At 46.7% G+C, this 20,703-nt stretch overlaps 1 protein-coding gene across 4 annotated transcripts in view; it reads left to right on the top strand.

Annotated features, from left to right (window-relative positions):
• DLG5 (discs large MAGUK scaffold protein 5) overlaps nucleotides 1-19,011 on the top strand; it is a 128,759-nt gene extending 109,748 nt beyond the window's left edge. For 3 of the 4 annotated variants that reach the window (XM_023645967.2, XM_023645983.2, XM_070227867.1), the window contains exons 24-32: nucleotides 1,081-1,264; nucleotides 1,820-1,968; nucleotides 2,867-3,037; nucleotides 3,921-4,117; nucleotides 13,228-13,371; nucleotides 13,630-13,757; nucleotides 14,909-15,018; nucleotides 15,684-15,793; nucleotides 17,263-19,011. In XM_023645967.2, the coding sequence (XP_023501735.2) occupies nucleotides 1,081-1,264; nucleotides 1,820-1,968; nucleotides 2,867-3,037; nucleotides 3,921-4,117; nucleotides 13,228-13,371; nucleotides 13,630-13,757; nucleotides 14,909-15,018; nucleotides 15,684-15,793; nucleotides 17,263-17,366 (1,297 nt within the window). In that variant the 3' untranslated portion in view covers nucleotides 17,367-19,011. The remainder of the gene's footprint in view (nucleotides 1-1,080; nucleotides 1,265-1,819; nucleotides 1,969-2,866; nucleotides 3,038-3,920; nucleotides 4,118-13,227; nucleotides 13,372-13,629; nucleotides 13,758-14,908; nucleotides 15,019-15,683; nucleotides 15,794-17,262) is intronic. The other variant, XR_011423411.1, reaches the window with a different exon arrangement.
• Nucleotides 19,012-20,703: the final 1,692 nt, after the last annotated feature.

The following is a 20,703-nucleotide window of genomic DNA, read 5'->3' as shown; positions in this document are numbered from 1 at the left end:
ACTCGGCCATGGGGCCGGCCCCCGTTTTTTTTTTTCTCGTTTTCTCATTGACTTGTTCTTGGCTCTGCCTCTTTTCTTTCTCTCCTTTCCTCATTCACTCATTTTCTGAGTCTGTCTGTAGACAGAATTACACAGTCATCACCCAGCTAGGCCCTGGGCTCTGGTGTCAACAGCAGTGTCACCTCCAAGGGGCACTGGGTTTAGAGGGTGAGAGGCAAGTGCCCAGGTGTGTGTGGCATAGCTGACGTGCTGGGAGGGGTCCAGGCACGATGGAGCAGTTAGGAGGAGTGTGGCAGGGAGTGGTGACAGCCAAGTCAAACGTTCAGGATGAGCAGGGGTTAGCCAGGCAGGGGTGGGTGTGGAGAGATCAGGAGGAGGCAGGGCACACAGGGAAGCTGGAGGGGAGATGGGGAGAGGGCCACCTGGGCCGGGGCATGCAGTAGCCATTCAACGGTCCTGGACGGAGCTGCTTCCCCGGCCTCACCCAGAATGTGGCCAGCTCTGCGTTCAGGATCAGTTACATTGGAACTGAGTGCAGCAAAATTATGATCACCTGCTGGCTTCTCCCCTGAGATCCCCCTCATCAATCTCCCTTGCTGCCCTGTTCCTTTCACTCAGTTGGCTAGCATTTATCTCCCTCACTCCGTCGTGAGGTCTTTGATGGCAGGGACACCTTTCCGTGCTTTAACACAGAGCTCGGGAAAAGCTGGATGAGTTCTTGTGCTCTGAATGGTGAGACCAGCTCTGCCTTTCTCAGACTGAACAAGTTCAGGAAAACAAGTATAATCCATGTGGGAGGGACACAGGCTGCAGCATGTGATTGACAGGAGCATTGATTTCCGCTCTTTCCCAACTGGCTTTGTGAGCTGGGGCCATGGTTTCCCCTCTACCAAGCCTCAGCCTCCTGCCTAAAAACTAAGTCACTAGGACTAGAGCCCGGGGTGGGATCTCTTTCAACTCCCTGTGGTTCTGAGACCCCATGGAACAAGCAGAAAGTGGGGCATTAGCCACTGTTTGTCATTTACATGTCCTACTCCCTCCCTGTGCATGATTGGGGAACTGCATTTTCCTTCCTGAAAGGATGGTGGGAGACGCCAATAAGAAGACCCCAGAGCCACGTGTTGTCTTCATCAAAAAGTCCCAGCTGGAGCTTGGACTGCATTTATGTGGGGGGAACCTGCACGGGGTGTTTGTGGCTGAGGTGGAGGATGACAGTCCTGCCAAGGGTCCCGACGGCCTGGTGCCGGGAGATCTCATCCTCGAGGTGAGTTCTGAGCTGCTGAGCAGCGGGCCAGGCCACCCTCCGTTTGCATTTCAGGCTTCCTATGGTCTCAGGTGACACAGGAGACCGAGGAGCAGAGCCTCTCACCTGGCAGCCCTTGTCAGTGTTGAGTGCTGCCAAGACCCTGTGGGTAGATCACCGGAAAGTGAGCAAGATGCCAGCTTGGCCCCTGGCATCTAGAGGGAAGATGCTCTGCCCTTGTCAGCAGCAGGACTCTCATTTGATGGGGAGTGTCATCTCCTTCTCACTGGGTCTCCTGTTTGATGAAAGAGGTGGTTCGTAGATATTGAAAGATACAGTAGCGCAAGCAAGATGAAGTGCTGCGTTCTGAATAGCCCTTACTGGCTGCGGGGCTGGAACAGGGTTTCTCCTGGGAGAAGCTGTGGGGGACAGAGCAGACACTCGGCAGAGGAGGCAGGCAGATTCCCAGTTAAGGAGAAGTTGAATCGCCTCCCACAACCAGCCCCTCATGGGTGCCCAAGACACCGCTGGCTTCTGCCCTCTGCCTTCTGACCCCAGTCCCCTATCCCTGGGCAGTATGGCAGTCTGGACGTGCGCAACAAGACGGTGGAGGAGGTCTACGTGGAGATGCTGAAGCCCAAGGATGGCGTCCGCCTGAAGGTGCAGTTCCGCCCTGAGGAGTTCGCCAAGGTCAAGGGCCTGCCTGGCGACAGCTTCTATATCAGGTATCAGTGGCCAGGGGAGGGCCTTTCAGTGGAAACTGTTCCCGGTGAGCATCTCTGTGTTTCTTGCCCCCAAAGGGTGGCACTGTAATCATCATTACTTGGGCCCCAAACCGCAAGCTCACGGCAAGTTGCTTGTGACTTAGATAAAACCTCAAGGGCTTACAGACCCAGATGGAAGGCTGAGAACCTCTTTAGGGTTTGGGGCCTGGGGAATTTTGAGGCTGCAGAGCCCCATTTTCATGTGGGCTGCATTCCTCTCTTGGTCTCCCCCTGACCAGGGTCTGCAGGTCCCTCTGCAGGTTTGTAGATGTTGAGGTAGCCACAGTGCCCTGAAGTGCTGTATGAAATGTGTGAGGTGGCAGGCATCAGGCATTTTCTAGGAGGGCCTCAGAGCTTGCTTCACATTCCCTAAAATCTGAGGCCACAAAAAGAATAAAAACACTGATCAACTGTATACCATGAGTTACGGGTCCCTGTTTCTAGGACCCCCTCCTGGGTGGGAAATGACATGTTTGCATCCTGGGGGGTTTCCAATCTGTAGGAGCCATGAGCCTTGACTCGGGGGAGAAAGGCAATTGGGAAAGGCCCACTTGGAAGGGGAGGTATGGCCTTGGTCCTTGGCCAGAAGTTCTTTATCTGATAGGCGTGAGGCAGCTCTTATCACCAGGGAGCCTCTGACTTCAGAGGAGGAAAGGCACCTTCTTTGTCCTGTATGTAAAGTCTGGGTTCCCTCCTTTGGGAACTGCCACCAGGATGGGAAAAAGTGGGTCCTGATCATGGTCTGGGGAAAGCTCAGAGCAGAGGAGAGTGGCCCCAGGAGTCTGGCTGCCACGATGTGTGACTTGTCCTGCAGCAGCCAGAAGTCTCCTGATCCTCTTCCCTTTGTCACTTCGTCTAGGGCCCTGTACGACCGGCTGGCAGAGGTGGAGCATGAGCTCAGCTTTAAGAAAGACGACATCCTCTACGTTGATGACACCTTGCCCCAGGGCACATTTGGGTCCTGGATGGCCTGGCAGCTGGACGAGAACGCCCAGAAGATCCAGCGTGGGCAGATCCCCAGCAAATATGTGTAAGTGTTCTCCATGTCTGACCTTGGGAGTGGGGTGGGGGTAGCATCCATGGAGCTTTCCCACAAGATGAGGGCCGGGGACGGGGATGCTGGAAGACTCATTCTGCTGCTCATCTCAGCTTCTGGTCTATACTTTTTGCTGAAATTGCTTGTCCAGAAAGCTGTACGTAAGTCAGTGCTATACGGAAGCACAGTCGCAACTTAGGAGACATAATTTTTTTAACAGATGTATTGAGATATAATTCATGTACCAATCAATTTACCGAAAGTGTACAAGTCAGTGGCTTTTATTCTATTCACAGATAGGTACAACCATCACCACAGTCCATTTCAGAACATTTTCCTCACTTCAAAAGAAGCCCTGTCCCCTTTCGCCATTGCCCCTCATCATTTGTCTCTCACCCCCTCCCCCCAGCCCCGGGCAACCACTCACCTACTTTCTGTGTCTGTAGATCTCCCTGTTCTGGGCTTTCATGTGGATGGAATCATATAGTATGTAGTCTTTTGTGACTGTCTTCTTTCACTTAGCATTGTATTTTCAAGGTCTGTCCATGTTGCAGTGTGTTTCAGTGCCTCATTCTTTTTTCTGGCAGGAAATGTAACTTGTAATGTCACCAAGTGAAAGCTGTCTAGCAATTCCTTTGACACTCATCTGAATATAGATATTGGTCTTCTCTAAGAGCTTGCCCCCAGCTCTGGTGCTTGTGTCAACCCCACAGCAGTGGTACAGGGGTCCTCGGCGTGGGTGGGTGAAGTTGCCGTGAAACCTGCAGAGGAGTGTTGGAGGAGCCTGTAGTCCCAGCTCTCGCTCTCCTCATGGGCAGGATGGGCAGGAGATGGTCCCTGTGGTCCCACCCAGCACTGCCATTCCCTGTGACTGCAGGATGGACCAAGAATTCTCCAGGAGGCTCAGCATGTCTGAAGTCAAAGACGACAACGCCACTGCAAAGACGCTGTCGGCGGCTGCACGCAGATCCTTCTTTCGAAGAAAACATAAGCACAAACGCAGTGGGTCCAAAGATGGGAAAGACCTTCTTGCCTTGGACACCTTTTCCAATGATTCCATTCCACTCTTTGAAGGCAAGTGGCTGAGCTTGCTTTTTTAACAGGCTCTCAGGATTAGATTTGCTGTTAACCACAGAAGCCTCACAACAGTGACTTAAACAAGATAGAGATTTGCCTACTTTCACACAGAAGTAGTCTGGAGGTAGGCATCTAGGTTGGGATGGTGGTGCTGGTGTCTTCAGAGTCTCCTATCCATAGGGCATGGCTTCCATCCTTAACGTTTCCCCGTGGTCACCACATTTCATTGTAGCTCCATCCATCACGTCCATGTTCAGGCAGCAGGAAGGAGGAAGGGGCAAGGCAAAAGTGTGCCTCAGTTTAGTGTACCTCTTTAAATAGCTTCCCTGGAAGCCCCACCCTTTGATTTCTACTTACATCTCATTGGCCACTTGCATGGGCAAGGGAGGCTGAAAAGGCAGGTTTTTGGCTGGAGCATTGCTGGCCTCAGTAATGCAGGTTCTGTTAGTAAGGAAGAAAGGAAGGAGAAGTATTAAGCGGGCAAAAAGCAGTTTTTGTTCAATGTATTGCTTGTAGTTTGTTTTGGGTTATTACAGGCTGCTCGGTGGTGACCACTGACCACCAGTCTCTGCAGATCTTTGGCCTTTTCTGGCCTCACTCCCTGTGTCTGTTAATGATTCTTACAAGATCCTCCCAGGCCCGGGTGCTGATGTAGGCCCAGAGTTGCATATTAGGGAGTATCAGATCCCCTGTGAGGTCACCCTTGTGGAAAGGCTGTATTTGTCCTGTAAAGCAGGAGGCTCTCATGAATGCTGCTCCTGGGACCCCGCATGTACGTCCATTGTTCTAGAATGTGTGCCCTCCTGGGCAGGCAGGGTGGGGAGGTGGCCTTGAGCAACAGAAGGTAGGATAGCAGGTTTCCTTCTTCCCTCCTTTCCTTGCTCCCTCCCCTCTTCCCCTCCTTCTTTCTTAATTTTTTAAATTAAGGCCTTAGGCACAGCAAGTTGAGTGAATCCTACCTATGTTCATGGCCCACTGTCATGTCAGTCAGGACAGGGCTTGAGACGCCACAGCCCATGAGCCAAATCTAGCCCACTGCCTGTTTTTGTATGGCCTGCAAGCTAAGAATGGGTTCTTAGACTTTAAAATGTGTGAAGACTGTATTAGTCACTGGGCAATAATAGTTGCTTGATTTTGCCTTTTGGCCTTCAAAGCCTAAAATATTTACTCTCTTGCCCTTTACAGAAGAAGTCTGCCGACCCCTTACTCAAGGCATGGTTTCTCTCTTAGATTGCTTTTGTTTTTTCTCCTTTCATTTCTTTGACCTCCGCTTTCATATCCCCCCTCCCTTTTCTCCCATAGACACCGTCTCTGGAGTAGTCAGTGGATGTCCAATAGATATGTTTGTCTTTGAAAAATAGCCTTTTGTCTACTCTTCTTTTAGTTCTTCAGGGTTTTTTTGCATTATATTTTTTGAAGTTGTCTTTAAGAGCACGCACCTTTTGAATTGTTATATCTTCCTGGTAAGTTGACCCTTTTGTCATCATGAAATGTCCTTCTTTATCTCTAGTCACGTCTCTTGCCTTGAACTCTGTTTTGTGTGATATTGTTATTGTTGTACCAGTTTTCCTTTGGTTAGCATTTGCATAGTTCATCTTTTTTCATCCTTTTATTTTAAACTTTCTGTAGCTTTATATATATGTTTTTTTTTTTTTTTTTAAAGATTTTATTTTTTCCTTTTTCTCCCCAAAGCCCCCCTGGTACATAGTTGTATATTCTTCGTTGTGGGTCCTTCTAGTTGTGGCATGTGGGACACCGCCCCAGCATGGCTTGATGAGTACTGCCATGTCTGCACCCAGGATTTGAACTGGCGAAACCCTGGGCTGCCGAAGCAGAGTGCGTGAACCCAACCACTTGGCCACCGGGCTGGCCCCTCTGTAGCTTTATATTTAAATGTTTCCTATAAGCAGCATGTGGGTTTTTTCAACCCACAGTGACAATCTCTTTTTTTCATTTTATTGAAGTATAATGTGTGTACAGAACAGTGTCACTTTTGGAAAATGCCTGGCCAGTGTTTCTTTAAAACTACTTCTGTGCTTGTCTTTCCACTCCTGCATCTTAGCTCTTTGACCATGTCCGTATGTGTTTTACACCTTCTTTTCCCCCTCTATTTTCTGTGTTTTTGGTTTTTTTGTCTCCGTGTTTCAACCTGGATAGCTCAGATATTTTCCACTGAACTTTCCCTCTTCATTACTCCACTCTTCTGTTGTGTCCAATGTTCTTATTTCAGAAATTGCATTTTTCAGTTCTAGTTTCTGTTTGATATTTTTGTGGTAAAAAACACATTTAAACCTACTATCTTAACCATTTTTAAGTGTACAATTCAGTGGTGTTAAGTATATTTGCATTGTTGTGCAGCAGATCTCTAGAACTTTTTTATCTAGCAAAATTGAAATTCTGTACCCACTGAACACTAATTCCGCCTCCCCTCTTGCCCCAACCCTTTACAGCCACACCACCTTTTCTATTTCTATGATTTTGAATACTTTAGATACTTCATATGAGTGGAATAATACAGTATTTATCCTTTTGTGATTAGCTTATTTCACTTAGCAAAATATCCTTGAGGTTCATCCATATCGTAGCATGTGACAAGTTTCCTTCTTTATTTACGGCTGCATAGTTTTCATTGTATGTATCTACCACATTTTCTTTATCCATTCACTTGTCAATGGACATTTGGATTGCTTCTGCCTCTTGGCTACTGTGAATAATGCTGGATGAACACAGGTGTACAGATGTCTCTTGGAGATCCTGCTGTGAATTCTTTTGGCTATATACACAGAAGTGGGATTGCTGGATCATATGTTAATTCTATTTTTAAATTTTTTGAGGAACCACCATACTCTTTTCCATAGTAGCTGTATCATTTCATATTCCCAACAGCAGTGCACAAGGGTTCCAATTTCTCCACATTCTTGCCAACACCCGTTATCTTCCGTTTGCTCGTTTCTTTTGATAGTGGCCATCCTAATGGGTGTGAGGTGGTATCTCAATGTTTTGATTTGCATTTCTCTTAATTAGTGATGTTGAGCATCTTTTTCATATGATTGATGGCCATTTGTATATCTTCTTTGGAGAATTGTCTGTTCAAATCCTTCACCCATTTTTAATCAAATTATTTGTTTTGTTGAGTTCTAGAACTTTCTTATAAATTCTGGATATAAACCTTTCAGATACACACACACACACACACACACATGTACATCATTTGCAGATATTTTGTCTTCTTCCGTAGGTTGTCTTTTCATTCTGTTGTTTGTTTACTGTGATGCACAGAAGTTTTAAAATTCAATGTGGTCCTATTTGTCTATTTTGATTTTCTTGCCTGTGCTTTTCTTGTCCCTATTCAAGTAATCATTGCCCACACCAATGTCATGAAACTCTTCCTCTATGTTTTCTTCTAGGAGTTTTATAGTTTCAGGCCTTATGTTTAGGTCTTTAATCTATTTGGGTTTAATTTTGGTATATGGTGTGAGATAAGGGTCCACCTTCACTCTTTTTCATGTGGACATCAGTTTTAACAACACTGTTCGTTGAAGAGACTTCATTTCCCCATTGTGTAGTCTTGGCACCCTTATCAAAAATCAGCTTGCCTTATGGGGGCCGATCCCCATGGCCGAGTGGTTAAGTTCCTGTGATTTGCTTCGGCAGCCTAGGGTTTGGATCCTGGGTGCAGACATGGCACCACTCATTAGGCCATGTTGAGGTGGCGTCCCACGTGCCACAACTAGAAGGATCCACAACTAAAATATACAACTATGTACTGGGGGGATTTGTGGAGAAAAAAGCAGGAAAAAAAATCATTTTGCCTTATATACAAGCATTTATTTCTAGGCTCTCTATTCTGTTCCATTGGTCTCTAAATATATGTCTTTATGCCACTACCACACTGTCTTGATTACTGTTGCTTTGCAGTATTTTTCAAAATCAGGAAGTATGAGACCTTCAACTTTGTTCTTTTTAAGATTGTTTTGGCTATTCCAGGTCCTCTGAGATTCTGTATGAATTTCGCATTTTTTTTTTCTGTTTCTACAAAAAAATGCTATTGGGATTTTGATAGGGATTGTACTGAATCTGTATAGATTGATTTGGGTAGTATGGACATTTTAATGATAATGAGTCTTCCAATTCGCGAGCACAGAATATCTTTCCATTTATTATATCTTTGATTTCTTTTTGCCATGTTTTGTAGTTTTTTGTAGTTTTCAGCATACAAGTCTTTTACCTCCTTGGTTTGGTTTATTCCTAAATATTTTATCCTTTTTGAGGCTATAGTAAATGGGATTGTTTTCTTAATTTCTTTTTCAGATTGGTCATTGTTAGTATTAAGAAATGCAACTAATTTTTGTGTTTTGATTTTGTGCCCTGAAACTTTGCTGAAATCACTTATTAGTTGTACCAGTTTTTTAATGGATTCTTTAGGGTTTTCTACATAAAAGATCATGTCATCTGCAAACAGATAATTTTACTTCTTGTTTTTCAATTTGGATGCCTATTGTGAATTTCTTTATCTTGTCTCATTTCTCTGGCTAGGATTTCCAGTACTATGTTGGATAGTAGAGGCGAGAGTAGCCTCCTGGCCTTGTTCCTGATCTCAAACCGAAAGCATGAGCTTTCAGTCTTTTGCCGTGGAGTGTGATGTTAGCATGGGCTTTTTATATATGGCTTTTGTTATGTTGAGGTAGTTTCCTTCTATTCCTAGTTTGTTGAGTGTTTTCTTTTTTTAATCGTGAAAGGGTGTTGGTTTTGTCAAATGCTTTTTCTGCATCAATTGAGATCATCATGTGGTTTTTGTCTTTCATTTTGTTAATGTGGTGTATCACATTGATTGGTTTTTGATTATCGAACTATCTTTGCTTTCCATGTATGAATCCCACTTGGTCATAGTTTATAATCGCTTTAATATGCTGTTGAATTCAGTTTGCTAATATTTTGGTAAGGATTTTTGCATCAGTATTTATCAATGGTATTGGTCTGTAGTGTTCTTTTCTTGTGTCTTTAGCTGGTTTGGGTGTCAGAGTAATGCTGACCTCATAGCATGAGCTTGGAAGTTTTCTCTCTTCAGTTCTTTGGAAAAGTTTGAAGAGGTCTGGTGTTAATTCTTCTTTAAATGTTTGTTGAGTTCTCTGGTGAAGCCGTCTAGTCCTGGGCTTTTCTTTGTTGAGAAGTTTCTTGGTTCCTGTTCCAATCTCCTTACTTGTTAAGGTTTGTTTAGATTTTTTGTTTCTTCATGATTTAGTCTTGCTAGGTTGTGTGTTTCTAGTCATTTATCATTTCTTATCACTTATCCAATTTGTTGACATATAATTGGTAATTTCTTATAATTTTTTAAATTTGTGAAATGTACTGTCTCATTTCTAATTTTAGTTATTTGTCTTCTCTGCTTTTTTCTTCATTAGTCTGGCTAAGAGTTTGTCTTAAAAGGTCTTAAAGACCTTAAAGTTTGTCTTAAAAATGTCTTTCAGTCTTTTCAAAAAACCAACTTTTGGTTTCATTGATTTTTTTTCTATTTTCTATTTCATTTATCTCTGTTCTTATCTTTATTATGTCCTTCCTTTTGCTGATTTTGGGTTTAGTGTGTTCTTTTTCTGGTTCTGTAAAGTGTAAACTTAGGTTGTTGATTTGAGATCCTTCTTTTTCAGTGTCAGCATTTATCACTGTAAACTTCCCTCTTAGAACTGCTTTTGCTGCATCCCATACTTTTTCGTGTGTTGTGTATTTTCATTTGTCTCCAGACATTTTCTGAATTCCCTTGTGATTATTTTTTTGACCCATTGGTTGTTTAAGGGTGAGTTGTTTTAATTTCTACACATTTGTAGACTTTCGTGCTGCTGTTGATTTCTTGTTTCATTCCGTTATGGTCAGAGAAGATACTTTGTATAATTGCAGTCTTAAATTTGTTAAGACTTGTTTTGTGGCCTAATGTGATCTATCTTAGAGAACGTTCATGTGCATTAGAGAACAATGTGTGTTCTGTTGTTGGGTGGAGTGTTCTGTGTGTACCTATTAGGTCTATGGTGTTATTCAAGTGCTCTGTTTCCTTACTGATCTTCTTTCTGGTGGTTCTATTTGTAACTGAAGTGGGGCATTGAACTCCCTACTAATATTATGTTACTATCTGTTTCTCCCTCCACTTCTGTCAGCTTGAGCTTTGCATATTTGGAAGCTCTAATGTTAGATGCAGATATATTTATAATTGTTGTATCTTTCTGTAGAACTGACTTTTTGATTGTTATATAGTGTCCTTTTCTGTCTCTTGTGATAATTTTTGTCTTAAAATCTATTTTGCATGATATAGCTATGGCCAGCCCTGTTCCTTTTAAGTTCCAGTTTTCAGGAAATATCTTTTTCTTATCCTTTGACTTTTACCCTACGTGTGTCCTTAGGTCTAAAGTGAGTCTTTTGTAGACAGCGTATGGTGGGGTCTTGTTTTTTATCCATTCAGCCAATCTGTGTCTTTTGATTGGGGCTTTTAATCTACTTACATATAACGTATTACTGATATGAAAGGACTTATTATTGCCATTTTGTTGTTTTCTGTATGTCTTTTAGCTTTTTTGTCCATCTTTTCCCCCCTTGCTGCCTTCCTTTGTGTTTCATTAATTTTTTTGTAATAACGTTTTGATTCCCTTCTCATTTTACTTCATGTATATTTTATAGATATTTTCTTTGTGCTTGCCATTGCAATTATGTAAAACATCTTAAAGTTATAACAGTCCATTTTAAACTGATAATTACAATCTCATATAAAATTATATTTTTGTGTCCCCCCACTTTATGTTGTTGATGGTACCAATTACCTCTTTTTATAATGTGTATTTATTAGCATAGACATAGTTAGTTTTAGCTTTTGGTTTTTAATATCTATACCAGATTTGAAAGTGATTTATGCATCTATATCACATTACTTCCAGATTCTCTGTCTGTCTGTATATTTACCCTTACCTGGGAGTTTTGCATTTTCTCTGGGCTGCTTACTCTGGTTGGATTCATTGACTGCTGAGATGCTGTCTAGCCTTATGATTCTGTAATTAGGAGGACTTCAGTGAAGCAGATTATTCAGGGAGGAACAGAATCTTCTAATTGGTACCTCACAGTGTGGAATGTTAACAGTCATTACCTGATTCTTTTTCAAGTAAGTTGAGAAGAACAGTGACTTAATGACCATAAACAGGGAAATGGAAAAATAGATGTAGTGTATCCATGTGTGGGATGTTCAAGAGGAATAAAAGAGATCAAGATGAGTCAACACGGATGCCTTCCAGAAACATAACACTGAGTGAAAGAAGGAGTTGCAGATTTTACAGTATCGTGCCATTTTTGTTGGAACACACACATACACAACATATTTTCTAGTCTTTTTGAGCATATAAAAATCAACATGTAAGAATAGGGAAGCATCTGGAAGGGTATACGTCCAGCTCATGATAGTGGTTACTTCTGAGGAAGCTGGTGGGGACCAGGATTGGAGAAAAGACATCGAAGAGGATGTTTGGCTTTATCTGTAGTATTCTAATTTTTAAAAGAGAGGATGTGTTCATCTCTTGCCCTGAGGCTCTTCAGAGTGTTTGGTCCAAAATGCTTGGGGTTCTTGGACAGCGAATGTGGTCACCAAAACCTCCCCCTGCCTTGTTAGCAGATGAGACACCAGGTTGAGACATGCTGTACAGAAAGCCATCTATATGTACATGGATAATCACCAGTCCTAGAAAATACATGTGGAGGTGTGGATGAGGGAAGGGGGGAGTGTTCACTTCCCCCTCATTCTGCTCACGCGCTCGGTTCTTAGGGAGCTGAGGCTGTACCCAGCACTGTGCTGTGTGTTCACTTACAGCTCTGCTTTCTGGCCCCTCCTTCCTCATCTCCTAGTTAAGCCTCGCTGTATAGTTGTGCATAGGCCTTCCAGGCTGACCCTCTCATTGACCTTTCCTCACAAATCCACCTTAGCCTACCCTCACCTCAGCTCTGCCCCTCCCCGTCGCCATCACCCACCGTCCTGCCATGCCGTGCCTGGGCGCAGCGCCCATCCCACCTGGCCTTCTGGTCTCTGCATCCTCTGATCCACATAGTGTTCCTCTCGCTTCTGCCGCTCCCCGGGCTCTCCTGTTCTGCTGCCTGGAGCTCTTGGGCAGCTCTTGTATGGTTATCTTGCTTTTCATGTGTTGCTGTCCTAGACATGTGATGCTGATTAGAATGTGAGCTTGACTTTAATGGCAAGGGCTGTGCTTTATATTCTTTTTAAAGTGTTTCCAAGATGCCAGCACAGTGATACCAGGAAGATGCCAAGAAAAGAGTTGTGTGCTGGTTTTTAGACCTCTCTTTCCACAGGGACTTTTTATTCATTTGGTGGGAGACGATACACATATCAACTAGGACACTAGTTGACTGTTGTAACTGAGACCAAATGACAGTGGCCGAAGCATGATAGGAAGCTTATTTCTCCGCCATGTAAAAGTCTGAGCTGGCAGGTGGTCCCAGGGAGGCAGCTCTGTTCTGGGGAATCACCCAGGGACCCAGGTCCCTTCTATCTTGTAGCATGCCATCTTCTAAGGGTTGTCCTCATCTGCGGAGTCAGAGGTGGCTCACAGCACCTGGTCCTGTGTTTCAGCCCATAGGAAGGGGGTGAGGAAGTGCAGGCTTTGCCTCTGCTCACCACACTGGGGAGGTCTGGGTCACCTGACCATGCCTTCCTGCAGGAGAGATTATACCTGCTAAACCTCAGAGGATGTATCTCTAGAGAGCGGAGAATGGATACTGGGGATGAGGGGAGCAGGCCTAAGGCACATGCGGGAGAATTTGAGCAGAAGAAAGTGCTGAAATGACTGTTAAAGACTGACTGCCTTAAGTGTTCATGGAGCAGGGGACACTTGTGCTGGACTCCAGGAGTGAGCATGCCCTGGTGTGCCCGGCACGTGAGACTCTCAGTGCTGAAACCGCGCAAGTCCCAGCAAACTGGGGTGAGATGGTCACCCTACCTGGCTCTGAATTTGTGGAGTGAAGGGTGTGGGCCTATCTGGGTGAGCAAGGTCAGGTGAGCTGTGGGCTCCCAGCCCCTCCCCGTCTGCTCCAGGCTGGTGCCCATGACACTGCCCCTCTCCCCTCAGATTCCGTGAGCCTTGCCTATCAGCGAGTCCAGAGAGTAGACTGCAGCTCCCTGAGGCCCGTCCTGATTCTGGGGCCTTTGCTGGACGTGGTGAAGGAGATGCTGGTGAACGAGGCGCCTGGCAAGTTCTGCAGATGCCCCCTTGGTAAGGGGTTCCCCCCTGGGCCTTCTGGGCTGTGTCTGTCCCTGTGTCCAGTCCACCTGTCTCCTGGGGCCAGATCCTCTGGTGTTTCACAGCCCTCCTGATTTGGGTGAGATTCTTGGCTTCCGGTTCTTTCTCTGGAAGAGTGGACAGCAGGACCAGGTTCCTAACAGCTCTTCTGCACAGTGTTCTTCCCCAGAACGTGCTGTGACAGCTCACTGTGCCGGGGGGCATCCTGATTCCCATGTGTGTGCTTTGCAGAGGTGATGAAGGCCTCCCAGCAGGCCATTGAGCGGGGCGTCAAAGACTGCCTGTTTGTCGACTACAAGCGGAGGAGTGGCCATTTTGACGTGACCACAGTGGCTTCCATAAAGGAGATCACAGAAAAGGTACCTGTTGCTTCAGACCAAGGCTTAGGTGACTGTTGAAGCATTGAGTGGACCCCCTGTGCCTTTGGACCTTGGCCTTCTGTGTCTCTCAGGCCACTGAGCTCACCTGTGTCCTGTTAGGGCAGATTAACCTACTCAGGGCTCCCCTGTTGCTTCCGAGTGCTTCCGCTTTCATCAGTAGGAAGCTAGCCTTGGGCAGGCATGTAGGAGTCTCCATCTGTATGTGTCAACTCTCCCCCTCTGAGGGGATCTCACAAGAGCTTTGAATTCTAGGAAAGCCCTCTCACAGGGAATTCTACAACAGGGTCCTGGCATTCCTCTGTTGGGCTTGTGTGCAGAACTTTGTGTGTGCCTTATCCTGGAGACGATGCACAGCTTCCACCAGGGCCCCTGTCCTTGAAAGGGTTACAGGTGGTGCTGTCTGTCTTCAGGCCCGTTTCCCAGGTAGCATGAGGAGGCACAGGGAACTCTGCAGTGTGTTGGAAAGGCCGCCCCCGAGAGCGTGGGCACTCCTTGGGCTCGGTCCTTCTCAGCAGGTCAGCTCACCTCGTTGGGCTTTGGTTTTCTTGTTACGTGAAGGAGTTGGCTTCTTACAGCTCTGAGTGTCGGTTGCCCAGTTGAGGTGGACGAGCTCCAGTCAGGGGTGTCCCGGAAGTTAGAAAGCCTGCCAACAGTTGGGCCCCCTCACTGGAGCTTCCAGGGGCTGGGGGGAGTGATAGGCAGAGTGCCATGGCCTTCCTTTGGCTCACACTTGACCTGGAGGCTCAGGGGACCCCAGGACGCATTTCAGCCACAGCCGTGCAAAGACACGCGTGACCTTTCCCCGCCGCAGGCCCTGCTGAGAGTCTTTGAGTCTTCGTTCGCTCCGTCTGGCGGAAGGAAGGTTTCTAAGCCGGGCAGGGGTGGAGCTTTAAGAAGGTCCCCATATCTGGGCAAAGGCAGGAAGGGAAGTTTGGAGTTGGTCTGTCCAGACCCTACTCGGCCCTGGCTCCCAGCCTCGACCACCATCAGAGCTGATAGCTTGTGGGGAGAGATTTTCCAGGATAAGGTTTCCCCACGGTTCATCATGTGTGGTCTTCCTGAGAGACTGGTCTTGCTGCCTTGTTCATGGGTAGAACTGTATGTGTTCACTCTCCCCACGTCCCTCTCAGAACCGGCACTGTCTCCTGGACATTGCTCCCCACGCCATCGAGCGGCTGCACCACATGCACATCTACCCCATCGTCATCTTCATCCACTACAAGAGCGCCAAACACATCAAGTAGGTGACCAGCTCCTCGGAGCTGAGCCTGGGGCCTTGCCGGGATGGGGCTGCTGGCTTAAACAGCCAAGGCAGCAGGGCTGTTGGCTTTGAAGTAGGTGGCATGTATAGGAATGAGCCTTCCCCCTAAAGCCCCCACCTCATGTTCAGAGTCACGCAGTGTTAACCAAGCACGGCCCTCCGTGCCTACCACCCTTCGCCCTGCTGGGTGCTGCCACAGTTCCTTGAGTATGTCCAGCTTTGCATAGCTCCCCTCCTGCCCCATCCCCCTTTCCCTTCTCCTGTCTCTCAGCTTGGTGCTCACAGGGATGCAGGAACTGGGTGACCTGGGCTAAGTCCAGCTTGCAAGGAGCTGGCTTGTGGCTTGGGTGAACCTTTACTTTCACTGAGCTTCAGTTTCCAAACTGGTTGGGCTAACAGCTCATCAAGGTCCCCCTCCACTTTGCCTTTCTGTGCTTTGAAGCTTCTGGTACCTGCACTCGAGGGCCTGCTCCCTGTGCGCATGCACTGGGGCACCCACCTTTCCCCCCTCTGCCCAGAGCTCCCCATGGGCTGCAGGCTACTGCTGTGCTTTACGAGGGGAGCTCATGGGGCCCCTGTGTGATGGAAAGAGGAGGGCCTGGGGAGGCGAGAGGCTCAGCTTGGTTCTCCGGATGTCCTGACAGGGAGCAGAGAGACCCCATCTACCTGAAGGACAAGGTGACTCAGAGGCATTCCAAAGAGCAATTTGAGACGGCTCAGAAGATTGAACAGGAGTACAGTAGGTACTTCACAGGTAGGTGGTGCATCTGAGCTGGAGAGGCAGAGCAGGGAGTGGGGATGGAAACAGGATTTCCAAAGACATGGTTCTGGAAAGCGGTAATAGCCCACACTTCTGGGTGCCTGGTGAATGCCACGGTAAGCACTTTTATTACAAATGTTCTGATTGCAGGCACCGGGCAACATCAGGAATTTTACACGTTGAAAGATAAAGTTCACTAATTTTGGCCTCAGGTCCTGGTCTGGCCTTTTCCTCTGGGATTTTTAAACGTGTTACATAGCATAGCTCCAGTGTTCCCTGGCAAGGCAGCACTTGGTGGTGGCTGTAGCCATCTGTCCTTCACACCTTCCAGGGCAGTCCAGTTTTGCCATGAGGTTTGGTCAAGAAAAGCGGTGTCCTTACATCTCTGGTCTTTGAGACAAAACAAACCAAAAGAGGCATGGCTCCAATTTTAGCTGCCATTTTGCTTTGTGTCTTTCAACCTCTTCCATAGAATCAGTCGTTTGTAGGGGGGTTAGTGACATTGTAGTCACAGAGAGGCTGGGACAGTGATTTTAATTAACTTGTAGAGAGTGCTATGATCTAATTTGGTGCTTCTCATGCAACAATTGGTCTCAAAAACCAATCTTCATCCTTCTGTCTATATATATGTTTGTGTTTTTTAACTTCCAGTCCATCGCAGACATTAACAATTACTAGAGACATGAAAATTTAAAACTCCAAAACTTACAAAACACAAGCCTTGGCTTTTTATTAGATTCAGCAGACATAAAATTACTCTGTCACATTTCCATAGCAGTTTCTAAATGCTCCCTGTCAATTTCTGTACGTACCTCGTGGCAAGCAGCTGGGGCCTGGGTTGTCTACTGGCGCTGTTTGGTGGAGCACACCGAGAGCCATGGTCTTGTGTCTTCTGAGGTTTGGTGTTAAAAGCCTGCAGAACAGGCCTGGGCCCCAGCTGGAGATGTGTCGTCTTCTCTGGGCCATGGGGTACCGGCTCCTGACACCCGTCCTTGCTTCCTATAGAATCCTACTGCCTATCAGACCATCACAGCACACGCCCAAACTGCCTTCCAATGTACTGGAGTCCCCACTGCAAGATTGGGCAGACCCAAGCCAGGGCATGCAGTGGGGGTGAGCAGTTTATGCGAGCAGTCAAATCCTAGCCATTCATGTTCCAGACGCTGGAAAGCCTGGCAGAATTTGACACCCACCTTCATTTGGGGCCTGTATTTTCAGCATCCTACTGAACAGTTGACCAGAGGGACAGATACGAAGCCAAAGGGATTTGCACTCAACTCTCAATTTTCTTTTTCTTCCCTAATTCCTTGCTGATGGATGAGAGTCAGGTGGGAGTAGGGCAGAAGGGTCAAGTAGCTCAGAATAGGCAGGAGAAGAGAAAGAGGAAAAGATGTATTTATTTGCCTCAAACCTGAGGTCTTACTCTGAGCTCAGTGATCTGTGTGTTTGGGGCTCTTTTGCAGGCATTGTCCAGGGAGGAGCCCTGTCGAGCATTTGCACTCAGATCTTGGCAATGGTCAATCAAGAGCAAGATAAGGTCCTGTGGATTCCAGCCTGCCCACTGTAGAAGATCACTGTGCTGGGGAGTGACTGCAGCTCGTCTGCCACTGTGAACACCTGGCTCAGCTCTTCGTTAGTGATGAGAAATGGAAGTCTATGTGTATATAAACATGAAGGGGAAGGATCCATGAGCAAGGACTCCAGAAGCACCTCCTTTGTATACAGAGGGCTGGCGGACTGTTCCTCTTACACCTGTGCTTTAAGACAAAACAAAAACCACAAAAGACTTTCAATTAGAGGGGTTTGACACCAGCCTTTCTTTAGCCAGCTGATCAGAGATGCTGCAAAGAGAACCTTTCAGATCACAGTTTACAAGCCTTTTCTAAGTATTTGGTTGTTTATGTTTACTTGAATGGCTCCGTGTTGTCGGTGCCCAGCCCTGCCCCTCTATCAACCCAACCCCCCGTGTTGCTTTCGTGTTGATTTTGTTCCTGTTTTCAGCCAAACAACTCTGGAACCTCACCGGGGGCTGCTTGCTTTGGGAGGTTCTTGTCGGTGGGACCAGAGCTTTGACAAACTTCCTGCTCCTCGGTGGCACCTCTCCTGGAAGGACCTCGCGACTGCAGATGCTTAGACATCTGTGGTGGCAGAACCAGTGCCTTTGTGGGGCTCACTCGCCAGGGGCAGTGTTCTCCCCACCTGCACCAGGGAAGGTGACTTTTGGCAGTCTTACACACTCATCTCTCAGACCTTCTCTCCTGCCTTCCATGTCTTCTCCTTCGTCTGCATTTGTTGTTTCAGCATTCTGTCTGGTCCGTTGGAGCGTCATAGGTTCATGATGACACAGCTCGTTCCAGGCAGGGCGTTAAGCTAGGGCTGATGCATGCCACTGGGTCCTTTTTAGGTTCTGTAAATAGTGACAGCCTTTATCAGTGCAGTTTTTGCAGGGTAATTCTTAAACTCTATCGAGTGGGCAGGCACAGTGCTCTTTTTGATATGAAAACATTCGTGTTTCAAACTTTGCATTGAGAGCTCTTGGGGGAAGCGTAATGATTAGTGTTATCACTGTCAAAAATCTAAAAAGAGAAACTGGGATCTTTTTAGTCTTGGCTACAGCACTCACGGCATGAACAGTACTCCATGAAGATGTCTTCATTCTTCGTTTGGGGTTTTTTTTGCACTTCTGACGCTGGATGTCTCTGGCTGAAGATTTGATGTGGTCCCTCCTTAAACTGTGCGTCTTGTTAATAATAGGTACTGTACTGGGCTCCATGTAAGTGTCACTGGGGTATGATCTATATTTTAATACTGTTCCTAACATTTCATTTTACTAGCAAGAAATCTTTGATTTCATTTTATTCTTTGTAATTCTAGACACTAGATTGTAGTTTAGTCATACTGACATTTTTTAAAAAGGGATATATTTTCTTGCACAATTGTTCAAAAAGAGACATGTTTCAGTCCTCAATGCTGCCCTTTGTTTTACAGGTACAAGTTTTCTAGCTCAGACAACTAAGACAACCATAGGCTGTCTCCAGGTCTTACTCGCATGCCCTTGGGGCTGTTCCTCTGAGTTGCAGACAGAGTGGGACTGTGATGGTACAGTGTGCGCAGGTACTGTTCTGACAGACTGGGATTTTCTGTACTAAAACCTTACTTTGTATCAAAAGTTACACAGACTTTAGTATAATAATAAAGGTCAGTTTCTGTAACTGGTTGTGGTGAAGACACCTGTGTTTCACTTGTTTCTGTCTTTTCCTGCTCCCTCAGCTTTCCTTTATTCCTAACTTGACACACCTTTCCTCCCTCTGCATGTGGCCAGGATTGGCTGATGTGTGAGGTTCTTTCTAGCTCTCGTGATAATCAGGAGCCCCTTTCACCTGCTGCATCAGCTTTGCTCTGACTCCGTCCTCCTCTCCCAGGTGTTCGTCCATCCGTCCAGCACAGCGTAGGTACTGGTTGCGGCCAGATGGCTGATTTGCTTAAGACTCAGATCCTGCCCCTGGGTGCTCACATTCAGGTCTGCAAGTTTGGGATGGGTTGTGAAAAGCAAAGGAGATTTGAAGGACACCAGGATCCCCTAATATTCTCAGTCAGGACCCTGTCTGCAAGGGGTCAAGGGCCAGACCAGGTGAGGAGGGCCCAGCCTGGCATGGGGCTGCATTGTGCTACCACCCAGCATGCAGGGCTCTCCAGAGCAGCCTGCTTGGGCCTTAAAGTCCATGTTCCAGAGTGGCAGGGAAACTGGGAAAAGTGGCCAGGAAGCCAGGGCTGGCCTCATTAAACAACCTGAGGCCTGGGTCAGAGCAGAGCCCACCTACTCTGTTCTTTTTGCTTGGAGGAGCTTGAGAGCAGAATGTTCTGGAAAAGCCTCATGCTGCCATTGGCTGGGCCAACAAGGGTAGACTTGTTATTGGTGCCTCCCTGGTTCTTTCCTGCTGGGTAAAGTTCCACCATGGACCTGCAGTCTTGGCCTCACCTTTGGCCACAGGAGTCACAGAGCTGTGTGGGGCTGTGGCAGTTGAGAGGAGCTGGGACCGGCGCAGCTCTCTGGGACCCAGGGCACACCCCTCTGCCATGTGTACCCGTCCACAGAGCTGCCCACACCTCCTTGACAGCCCAGACTCAGTGCTGTCCTCAGACGGGGGCAGCTGCTGCATAGATTTTGTTACCCACTCGGCAAATGGTACGGCGGCTGCTTGTTTTAGGAATAGTTTCTTTTAAAGAACTCAATTATGATACCAAAACCTTCACAGTTTGCGCTTGTGGCATTATGAGTGATTTTATTTCTTTAGACTTTTTTGTATTTTCCAAATTTTCTATAGGGGACTTAGTTTTCTTTTATAATTACAAGGAAAAAACCACTATGCCTTTTTAAATTGGAGGACCGGTTAAGTCCCTGAGGTCACAAACCGTTAGTTTCTGGATGCACTGAGGCCTTGTGGGGCAGCCCCCAGGGTCCACCTCCAGGCAGCTCCAAGAGAGGATTTGTGCTTGTCTCTAACCAGTCTGAGACCAAGGCTGGGGGGGACCCAGACAAATGAGGCTCTGCCCCAAGTTGTTGTCTATCTCATGCAGGCCCAGGTCATTCTGGAAAGGCAGAGTTGACTTTCAACTCCAGCCGTGAGGACTTGGACAGAGCATGCTCTCGTGGCCTCAGCATCTGAGCCTCCAAAGATTATGCAGACCTGATCATCTCTAAGGCCCCTTCCTGCACTGACATCTGTGATGTGGGTGGAGAACGAGACTTCACTCCTGGTCTCACAGAGCCAGAAGCTTTTTTCTTTTTTTTTTGGAAAAACTTTTTTTTTTTTTTTTTTTAAAGATTGGCACCTGAGCTAACAACTGTTGTCAATCTTTTTTTTTCCCCCCAAATCCCCCCAGTACATAGTTGTCTATTTTAG

Source organism: Equus caballus, chromosome 1 (assembly GCF_041296265.1).
Source record: "Equus caballus isolate H_3958 breed thoroughbred chromosome 1, TB-T2T, whole genome shotgun sequence".
Lineage (NCBI taxonomy): Eukaryota > Metazoa > Chordata > Mammalia > Perissodactyla > Equidae > Equus > Equus caballus.
Note: the sequence above shows the minus strand (reverse complement) of the source record. Positions and strands in the feature narration are given on the sequence as shown.